The 12006-nt window shown below is 40.2% G+C and overlaps 1 protein-coding gene across 1 annotated transcript in view; it reads left to right on the top strand.

The window, feature by feature from the left end:
• Nucleotides 1-12006, top strand: part of LOC308092284 (solute carrier family 23 member 1) — a gene marked incomplete at its 5' end in the record, with an annotated part of 82315 nt that overhangs the window by 27144 nt on the left and 43165 nt on the right. Inside the window, one exon of the mRNA XM_080438132.1 lies at nucleotides 2326-2483. Coding sequence (XP_080294258.1) covers nucleotides 2326-2483 — 158 coding nt within the window. The remainder of the gene's footprint in view (nucleotides 1-2325; nucleotides 2484-12006) is intronic.

The following is a 12006-nucleotide window of genomic DNA, read 5'->3' on the forward strand; positions in this document are numbered from 1 at the left end:
TTCAGAATTGATTTAAGATTCTCTAGATTAGAATATGCAAAACAAACTTTTTCAAAACACACAAAGTTTTCCTTTAGCATAGAAAAGGCAACCCTTAAAAGTGCCATGCTTTTACAGTTATTATTCTTTTCAGAATACTAGCCTTGGTGGATGATAGATTATCACCTAGGCATTTGTTGTTGTCCTTGTTGACCTTTATCCAACTGAGGGTAATAATGAATGACAGGTGATAATTTGTTTAGCACACACACCTCGCCCGTGGAGCTGGATCTATTGTAATGGCCTTACAATAGATCCAATAGATCCATCTCCAGAGCCAGTGCCTTGGCAGGATGTTATGCTTTAAAGCTGGACAATATGTTGATGGCTATTAACTTGATCTAGAACAACATCTACAATTGCATTAGACTGATATTATGCCAAAATGGCTGACTTTCTGCTTTCCCTTCAGTCCAACTTTCAGCCAAAGTGAGTCACAACAAAACTCATGAGAATTGCATCACCTGGGAATATTCTAACAAAATACACTTTCCCTTACAAAGGGGGGCAGCGGTAGTCAAAAGGTTAGAGGAGCTTTATGGCTGAACGTTTCCAGTTTCGGAACAATCTGGTTGGGCATTCTGGGGAAGTAAATCACCAACACTCATCCTTGCCTCAACACCCCAACTGCTCCCTGGGTGCTGCTAGGTGACTGTCCACCGCTCCTAATAGTTAGGATGGGTCAAATGTAGAGGATTTCCCCATAGAGATCATTAAAAGTGTAGCAATTTACATACACCACCACACTTCCAGTAGTATAAGTATAGGCATACATGATTTAAATCAGTAGTGTTTACCAAATAAAAAAAAACGGGTTGATAGACTAGTCAATGGAGATGCAGCTGTGTTTAAGACTGTTTTGATGACATTAATGAAACATTATACAGTATTATGCTGATCATTGATAAGGTCAGTATTATGCTGATCATTGATAAGGTCTTTTTTCCTTTTTTCCTCTTCTATGTTTTCTATAATAATAATAAATAAGGATTTAGGCAAACAATGGATGGTATTTTACTGTGCACACACAAGCGATATGATTGTCAAGCAATATTCATTCTGTAAGGGTATAAGTATGCTCTAGTCTAATGTAATATACTATTAGCTTAGAACAGCTATCTGGCTATTCATCCTTGGTCTGTTGACAGTCTTGTAGCTCTCATGTGCTTATTTAATGCATGTCCCGGTAGTAGAAAAATAAAGCCCAGCCATCAGATTTGTTCTGGTGCCGGGACCGAAAGGGCTCATTATATCTGAGAGAAATGTCAGTGACCTGAATTCAAGTGATTAACCACTTGAACCCAACATAATCTGGGGGGAACATTAGCCAACAATAGCCGATCTACTGTACAAGCTCAAAACGCGTTGCAACGCGTTGAGCTTGGTAGACAGAAAAAAAGCAGTTCAAGTACAGAGCCAACTGAGTCTAGAAGGTTTCAGTGGTTAAATTCCACATTCTGTAGTTTACATCTTCAACTGTGAACAATCATTGTACTAAAACAATGCAGAGAAGAGCTTAATCTGGTCAAATATAGACAGTGAAGATGTGAGCCCTAGACCTACCTGCAACGCTAAGTTGGGTGCCCTCCCAAAATTCTCAGCGATGGTTTTGAATGGCTTTGGCTGTTTTCCTCTGATTTATGTACGCTGTGAATTTGATAATACCCCATAAATCTGTACAAGATAACCAACATCTGTCTCAAATTATTTTTCTCTCTGTTCCTTCTTTTATTTTCTCCTCAGAGATCGGGTTAATGTACTGTATGTCCAGTATCATTTATTCAAACAGCATCTTTGTGGCCAGTCCACTGGCAGATTTACAATTTGCAAGGCAATGAGTTCCCAGCCCCTTGTCACAGAGGTTTTATTGAACACATAAACCCATCCATCCAAAAACCTGTGCCTATGGACACCTGGTATTAGATAAGCGAAACATTCAAAACCGGTGTTATAGCCTACTCTTGCTTTGCAGTGGCATTACGCTTCAAACATGCATTCACCCGAACACAGGGAAACAAGAATTATTGTAACCGGAAGGCACACACTCTGAGAATGGCTGCCTACTGTCAGAACCAAACTCCTAACTCTATTTTACCTGCTGAGGTACACAGGGATAGAACCTGCAACCCTGGCAGCAATAGTGCCTTGCTTTACCCAGAAAGCTTATTTATGTTACAGCAGCCAGTAACAGGATACAGATGTAGATAGTGACCAAAATAAAGACTTCTCTTCTGTCTTCCTTATATCTTCTGCATTAGAACTATTGTCATTTATCTGTTTTCACAGCACTATATCCTAGCCTTTGGAGGGATCATTGCAATCCCCCTGATTCTGTCGGAGCCTCTCTGCATCGGTGACAACAACGCTGCTAAGAGCCAGCTCATCTCAACCATATTTTTTGTGTCAGGGTTGTGCACCCTGCTCCAGACTGCTGTAGGAACGAGGTAACACACACACACACACACACACACACACACACACACACACACACACACACACACACACACACACACACACACACACACACTTATTATTATTACACACACACATTTTAACAATGCATTCATGTCCACATAAAGGAGAGCATACAAGGACACAAATATTAAAGGTATACTTATATGGTTACATTCACAAAATCATGTCATACATCTTCATGATACAATAAGCCTATCACTCACTTATTTATTTATTTTTTACATTTTAACAATTTTGGGTATACGGACTCAGTACTCTATGGGTATAAGTAACAGCGTCTCTGCCAATATGTGGCGGCTGACTTACATTCTTTACTTAGCCCCTTAACTTAACCTTAACCACAGTCGACCTAACTCTAACCCTTACGATATGCACCTGCGAACCTTAATCCGGCCTAATCCTATGAAACTCCTCCAATACTACCATCCCCTATGAGTTTGATGTTCAAAACATGTCCCAAATGTGTCCGTTTCAAGAGCTCTAAGGTCAGGGAGGGGCCCTATAAAATTGTGCCAACTGCTCCAGAGCCTGATCTTAAATTTCATGATCTAACTGTTTTGTTAATCCTTTAAAAGCTGTTATCTCCTCAGCAGGCCTGGAATTTCGTCACTTTAGGGGCAAGGCCACCTGGCCTTTGGTGGTCATTTTTTGAGGGCACAAAGGCCAAATACCAGGGCAGGAAGGTAATCAAATAAAACACTGTTTTTATGCACTTCACTGACTGGAGTAGGGGTCACACGGATCACATGAGCATCTACAGATTAGAGATTTTATTGAACACAAAAGTTATTTTCATTCAAGATGAATTGTGATTGGACTTGCAGTATTGACTTTACTTGATTTTCCACTATTTAAAATATAGTATTTCTTAATTATTAATAATATAAAATACAGTTAAAGATTAACTGTATTAATCATTAATTTGGTTTGCCTAATACACATTAATGTTATCATCAACTGTCATCCAACAAGTTTTTATGAATTTTTCATAAACTCTCTCTCTTCACTCTTTTCACTTGGCTTCTGCTGCATTTTAGGCTGCACGCACGCACGCACACACGCATGCACAACACTTATTTAATTAAGTATATTTGATGACATACAGTATAACATAAGATAACATAAAGTGTTTGCATTTACTGAATACTCAGAGAAAGCTTGGGATAAAACAACAAAGATGACATTGAAACAAATCTCAAAGTGCTACAGTACAGAATACAAAAACATTTGCTTAAAACAATCTAAAAAGGAGGGTTTAAAAACAATTTTAAAAAAGCAAGGGGGGCAAAGAAAACCTAGGGGGTAAAACCGGAATAGCTAACCGAATGCTTTATTAAAATGGAAAGTGCAATGTTTGATGTGGGCCTCATAGTTGAGGTGGGGGTCCATTCTCACGCCTAGGTTGGTGACGACAGATCCAGGTCCTGGCCAGAGAAGAGCTATCCAATATCTGTTTTTGTTTTAAAAATTAAATTTTATTAAAACGTCAAGTCAAATCAAATCATTGGTGATGTGTGAGTGTGTGGCTCCGTGTGCATGCAAGTGTGTTGCCTACATTCACCCTTCACTCTAAATAATGGAGTCAGTCAAAGTTTCAGAAAGTTGTTGAACTGAGGCCTCACTGCCTGCGGATGGATAGAACACTTTCACTTTGAGTGAAAGTGTTCTTCTTAAGACCCCGGTACAAGATTGGACAGCCCCTGAAAAAATAGGGAAAATTCCCCGATCTTTGAAAGAAGTGCATCAGAATCTTTTCATTAGCGAGGATTAATACCTTCTCTTTCTTTTCCTGTTGGGGATTTACGAAAGGAATATTTTTTCACAGAGATGGATACTCTATAAAGAGTATCTATATATGTTTATTGTTTTTTTTACAGAAGCATTCGTTGTATTCAGCCAACCACCATGCAACCATTGAATAGATTAATATAAATACGTTTTACATGAACAATTGACATGTAACCAGTTACTTTTCTCCCCTCCAAAAAAAATACCTCACAAGACGAGAAGGAAAGTCAAGTCAACTCAACCATATACTGTAGGTCTTAATGTATATTGCAATCTGCATAGCAGCACAACACTCCGGCAATAGGGCTTTGGAGAAAATTGGATGCCCAGGGCATTCTTTAGGTTTTCAGTTTAAACCTACGCTGTTACTAGTGCACCCAAGCGTCCTTAGTATTTCAATACTCCACCAGACCAAAATGGGTGATGCTTCGGTTAGGAATGAAAGCTACATTTATCCTCCTCACAAATTGAAAGAATGGACCCCATATTTTCCCAAATTTGGCGGAGCCACTCAATGAGTCTGATTTTTTCCAGTCTAAGAAAAATAAAGGACAAGCTCTCATCCAGTGTGTATGAGAGGGAGAGACAGAAGATTTCCAATAAATGAAAATCAGTTAGCCTATAGGGTGACAAAAGCCAGAATTTTTTTTTATTTCGAGAGGGAAGGCAATGAAGGGAAAACCGCGAACAATGCACCAAACTTAATTGGTTCTATATTTCCCCCTGTTATCTCTGAAGTATTAAAGATGTCCGTCTAATGAAGGGATGGGCATAGCCCAAACATATGCATGAGGTCTGCTGGAGAATCTTGACATCTATTACAGGCTGGAGATACACCATCATAAATTCTAGACAACAAAGCTTGAAGTGGGTACGGTGTACCACTTTACACTGAATAAGAGCATGTCTTGCACAGACAGAAGACCCATAAATCTCCCTCAAATCCTCCTCCAAATGGGATTTCAATGATTCTGGGCGTACAAGGCAAATCTCTCTTGTGTGTGTGTGTGTGTGTGTGTGTGTGTGTGTGTGTGTGTGTGTGTGTGTGTGTGTGTGTGTGTGTGTGTGTGTGTGTGTGTGTGTGTGTGTGTGTGTGTGTGTGTGTGTGTGTGTGTGTGTGTGTGTGTGTGTGTGTGTGTGTGCGGTGGCGTAACGGAGAGCGATGCGGTGTGGGGGGGCCACCAGCAGGGGGCCTGCGCTGATACAAATATTTATATTGGTCAAATAGAACCGAATTAGACCAGAATTTTTTCTGGTTGTGCACGCACAAACTCGCAGCAGCCCTGTGAGTGCAAAGTGCTGCATTGTCTTCAGTACAAGTTACTGTACTACAAGTCATACTTGGTACTTTTCAAATAATAAATATATTCTTTCACTGGAATATTTTGCACAATAAGTATTTCACATAAATGTAAAATACTTATGTGACCATTTCTCTAGGCCTACAATTTTTGCATGTGAGTGTCTGCTGGTGTTTGAACCCTACGGAAGTGCTTTGGAATGGAAATGTATAAATGTTTTACTAATCTCTCAAGAACAGATTCTGCTCTGCGTTGGAATCTGTCGTGAAGGCTCGTCATAACATGTACGCACTGGGCTACAAGTGGGCGTGCCTTCAGATCAGGAAGCAGGCCGCGCTTTACCCAATCAAATGTAGTGGGCGGGATTCACGTGTCCGTCGATCTTTCCCCCTCGAAACAAACCCAAACTAATTTAACAATAGCGTCCGCGGAGCAGACAAAACCACGGAAAGATGTTCACATTTTAACTTACTCTTTCATCATAGAAACAAGTGGGCTTATAACCAAAACGATCCATGTTCTCTGGAGAAGTGGTGTTAGTGTTCCGTGTAGAAATATTGTTAGTGGGAATGAAAAAATAGTGGCACCACCGGAAGTGAAAGCTGAAGGCAGACCAAAACCCCGGTTTCCTTTGCGCACGTGTGCTACGTCGCCATTGTCCCAGAGCCAAGTGAGATAGTACAAACAGCAGAGGGCGCTGTTTTTCATTCTTATTTGGTTCTGGGTTCCCAGATTGCATTTTTACTAGCAATTTTACTAGCAAAGCCAGTATAGTGGGGGGCTGTGTATTGAATTTTTTGTTTTCATTTGAAGTTCATGTGAAAGTTTCACTTTGTAAAATATTTATGTGACCATTTCTCTAGGCCTACAATTTTTGCATGTGAGTGTCTGCTGGTGTTAAACCCCTACGGAAGTGCTTTGGAACGGAAATGTATAACATTTTTACTAGCAATTTTTACTAGCAAAGCCAGTATAGTGGGGGGCCGTCTGCGCTGATACAAATATTTTTACAGCAAAAAAAAAGAAAAAAGTTGATTTGTATTGGTCAAATAGAACCGAATTAGACCCGACATTTTTCGCGCGCGTGCGCTCAGGTTGTGCACGCACATGCACGCGCGAGCGTGAAACTCCCGCGGGGAGGCCCCGCGATTCTGCGTTACGCCACTGTGTGTGTGCGTGCGTGCGTGCGTGCGTGCGTGCGTGCGTGCGTGCGTGCGTGCGTGCGTGCGTGCGTGCGTGCGAACAGATTATATTACATACTTACATAGAGAGATTATACACATACTGTACATGCAATGCTTGTTACGAGCCACATGTATATCTATCTATCTCTCTATATTATATCCTTATACACATATATTACTGTATGTGCATTTGCTTCTTGGGAATGGGAATTTAGCAATAGTAACGGAAGTATGTCAGCTCTTCAAACAGGTTGGCAAAAAACTAAAATAGTTTTCTGATGAAGATGCGTTGGTGTGTTTTTTTTGGGGTCTGTCAGTATTCAGATATACCATTTCTCCTCCCCCTCCTCCATTATTTATTGAAGTGTGCCTTAGATGTGTTTACCGGATTAACAGCTGGAATAATTCCCTTTCTGTTGCTAAATAATAAAATCTCGTCAAAAGTTCAGTAGTTTTAAGCATCCATACAGTAGCAGCCATTCAGCATTCTAAAACTGGGATGGAATGGAATCCCTGACGTGTGTAAGTTTCTGTTTACTGAAATTCTCTCTGGAGAACTTACGTTTTTTTGTATTTACCTGTAACTAAACTCCACTGGAGTTTTTAACTCCAACCCCCACTCCCACCCCCTATATCCACCATTCACCTCACCACGACACACAGATGCCATACTCACCCACAACCAGGGGTGCAATGCTCACTGGACGGCCTTGCACGCCGTGCCGGAACCTATTTGACCAGGAGCACACGCAGGCACACGCATAGATTTAAAACTACTTTAAATTCGCACCTCAACAAAGTTTTCAAAGGCTCCCGACTCACACCTAGCGAATTAACATAGGAATAAGCTTAGATGCATATCAATTGTCCATTGTGTGACTTGCAGTGTAGGTGTTAAGCGACGTGCGCGTCACGTCATTGAAATAGAGTGCAAGATCATACCAAATGAGCACTGCATGCCTGCCCACAACAATGCACATTACCACATAGCACTGTTTACCCTGGAGTGGTTTGTGCAGGTTCATGCCCAGACACAGCAGTGTTCAGTTGAGCTGTACGTATTTACACACCTCTGGGTTATAGGTCAACTAAGCGCATATAAAGATTTGCACGGCAGTAAATCATTCAAGCCAGCAAGACATGGTTCTAGTTGAGACAGCACTTATACAGTTGATAAGATTTCTCCTGCCCGATCAGCACTGAAATAGTTCCATTGTTATTTATTGTAAAGATCCTGGTACTGGTCCATAATTTGGGTGGTTTTGATTGTGGATTTGTTCTGGATTGTAACGACCCTGGTACTGGTCCATTGTTTGGGTTGTTTTAATTTGTGGATTTGTTCTAGATTGTAACGACCCTGGTACTGTTCCATCATTTGGGTGGTTTTAATTTGTGGTTTTGAAAACTGTTGCGCAATCTGGGGAAGCAGCCAATGGGTTAATGAGACAAAGCCTCTGGGAATATTGTAAAACATTTTATATAAAATAACACAGTCCCAGGTACAATAACGCACACATGCATGCACGCACGCACGCCAGCCCGCAGGCATGCACACACACACACACACACACACACACACACACACACACACACACACACACACACACACACACACACACACACACACACACACGTACATTACGCACACACGTACAGTACATGCACACACCACACACACCATCACCGCCAAAAAGGTGCTTTCACACATACTGTGTAGACAGGTACATCATACAATTCCACACACACTTTTACCAGTGTTCCTGCTGTTACAGTACAATATGTATGTACTATAGGTAAATGCTCCTTTTGAATTCCCCTTTTATATTTTTAGATGGGATGTATTAGACAGGTTTTAAATAAACCTGTCTAATCTCAAACCGGAGGTCATTCCAGTCCAATGCAACCATGTGTTATGAGAGTCTCTGTCTCTGAATCGCAGCCCTGTGAGTGCAAAGTGCTGCATTGTCTTCAGTACAAGTTACTGTACTACAAGTCATACTTGGTAACTTTTTCAAATAATAAATATAATCTTTCACTGGAATATTTTGCACAATAAGTATTTCACATAAATGTAAAATACTTATGTGACCATTTCTCTAGGCCTACAATTTTTGCATGTGAGTGTCTGCTGGTGTTTGAACCCTACGGAAGTGCTTTGGAATGGAAATGTATTCCATTTTTACTAGCAATTTTACTAGCAAAGCCAGTATAGTGGGGGGCTGTGTATTACATTTTTTGTTTTCCTTTGAAGTTCATGTGAAAGTTTCACTTTGTAAAATATTTATGTGACCATTTCTCTAGGCCTACACATTTTGCATGTGAGTGTCTGCTGGTGTTTAACCCCTACGGAAGTGCTTTGGAACGGAAATGTATTACATTTTTACTAGCAATTTTTACTAGCAAAGCCAGTATAGTTGGGGGCCGTGTATTGAATCTTTTGTTTTCATTTCAAGTTCATGTGAAAGTTTCATTTTCACTACTAATTTGAAGGTAAGGGTCTATAGAACAATTTTGGTTTGAGTGTCAAGCACTCAGATAACAAATTGGCCTCTAGGGGGTGTCGGCAGTTCCCAACCCCCCACCCCCCCCCTAGCAAAATATGTTAACTGTTATAACATTCGATTGGATTATCCGATCCGAACATAATGAGATATGTATGGATTTGGATCAGGAGTAGCATTTGGTACTTTAAGAGTATTACCCATAGAATACATTTTATTTTCCAGTATTGGCGCATATCCACAAAATTAGAAATAGTGGTATGGGTAATTTCTTGTTTTAATTTCAAATTGATGTGAAAGTTTCATTTTCACTGCTAAATTGAAGGTAAGGGTCTATAGAACATTTCTGGGTCGAGTGTCAAGCGCTCGGATAAAGAAAATGGCCTCTAGGGGGTATCGGCGGTTCACAGCCACACACCAGTCATAGCAAAATGTGGGAAACTGTTATAAATTTTGATTGGAGTCTCCAATACTGTATGAACATATGAGGTATCTATGGATTCAGGATCAGGAGTAGCAACTGGTACTTCACCCATATTGCCCAAAGAAGCAATATTTCTTCTGCTATCTGCAAATTTCCACAAGAATAGTCAGAAGAGGTCTGTGAGCTAACATACGTGTACGTGTTATTGTGGGTATTAGGGGGCGCTGAATCTAAATCTGCTGTATGCCCAGCTCAAAAATGGCTGCTAATGCCTCAAAATTGACCATTTAAAGATACCATTATGCTGAAATATATTAAAATATATATTTTTGACTAAACAAGGTAGAAACTTGATTGAATTTAGGTTTTCATATATGGGAAATTCAATCCCATATTCTGATTTGAGATCAAATGTGAGGAAAGTGTTTATAACGCATACAGTATATGTATATTGAGAAATGTGTCATTTATAGGAGATATTACAAACTATTTGGAACAAATTCCTTAACAAGGCATTTCTTCACTTGTAAAAGTGTCTTTTTAATGTTTTTATTTTTCAAATTCAACTCTCCTTGGCCTAGGGGAACCCGTGACAGCTGGAAGTCCAGGGAGTCCTGGGTTGTCCACCTTCTCCCCTGTACAGTTTTGATAAGTTCCAGATTGGAGGACTGAGCTGGGCCATTAGGTGTGTACCGTAGGTTAGACGGGCTCATCAGTGGGGATACAGTGAAGAGGCAAGGCCACTTATGGGTCTGGAGAGGGTGTGGAGATCAGTACAGAACTGTCAGAACATACAGTGTCTACTGGGTGTGGTGTCTAGGCATGGGTGGAGGCAGAGTGTAGCAGGGATAGGATTTACCTTTGCGTGTTGCTTTTTATCCGGAGCTTTTTAGCTGTGCCAGCCGCTGTATATGTGACTGAGTGTGTTTGTCCGTCTGTCCGTCCGAGCACGGCATCAACAGCTGCAGCTGATTGCAACAGTGTGCCACTTAAAGCCACAAACAGAGTAGCCCCTCTTCCTTATACACCTGATGGCCCAGCTCAGTCCCCAGGTCGGGAGCTTTTCAAATCCATATATTGTAAGTACAGATTGGACAGCAAATATGTTATAAATTCATGGGATAAAGTTGGTTGGAAAACCACCAATAAATGACAATTTTCCCAATATATATGAGTTTTAAGCACTTTCCTCACATTTGATCTCAAATCAGAATAGGGTAATGTATTCCCCATGAAAACCTAAACAATCTAAATGCAATCCAGTTTATACCTGATTTAGTCAAAAGGATATGTTTTTTAATATATTGCGTGCGTGCGTGCGTGCGTGCTGTGCCTAGTATACGTACGTATGCCTGTATGTTTATTATTGTTTTTTTTCCCCAATTGCCCCCCTGGCAGCCAGGGTCATCCCTGGACATACTAAGCTTCGGTGTGTAGCCAGGCCATGCTTGTCACCGTGAAGCTCTATGTGTAGATCAGATCTCTCCTTGGGTTGACTCCAGCCTTTAAGACACCAGGGAGTTGCCTGTTGAGAATACTGAACCTCCTAGTAACCAAACAAACCTGTCTAATCCCTTTTAGTGGTGGAAAGTAACTAAGTACATTTACTTAAGTACTGTACTTAAGTAAAAATGTGAGGTATTTGTACTTTACTTGAGTATTTCCAATTTCCAATACTTTGACTTCTACGCAAATATTGTACTTTTACTCCACTACAATTATTTGAAAACTTTAGTTACTAGTTACTTTTCAGATATAAATTATGATATTATAAAACATACATTAACCACTTTAGCCCTATTTTATAAATAGGCTATTTGAAAATAGCCGATCTACAAGCTCACTACACGTCGCATCGCGACGCGTTGTGAGCTTGTAGATCTTGTAGATCTGTGAGCTTGTAGATCTGCAGATACTTTTGTACTTTTACTCAAGTGCATTTTGAATTCTGGACATTTAGTATTTCTATATTGCAGTATTGGTACTTTTACTTAAGTAGAACATTTGAGTACTTTTTCCACCACTGCCCTTTTGAGAGTTCATGTCTATAAAATGTAAATGGATAGGTTAAAGAAACCTGTCCAACCTACCTTATCATAATGCTTGATCATTACTCTCTGTTGAGTAAAGTACTTACTTGGAAAAAAAATCAACATTACTTCTTTTTGAGCCTCGTTGAGCCTAGGACAGTACATCAACATTTGTATTTTAGAGTGACTTTCTTCAATCTCACTATAGTCTACAAATGTTTTTATACTTTTTAACGTGTCACTTTATTTTGGAATGTAATTGTA

The sequence above is a fragment of the Gymnoscopelus braueri genome (genome assembly GCF_963280865.1).
Source record: "Gymnoscopelus braueri genome assembly, chromosome: 9".
NCBI lineage: Eukaryota > Metazoa > Chordata > Actinopteri > Myctophiformes > Myctophidae > Gymnoscopelus > Gymnoscopelus braueri.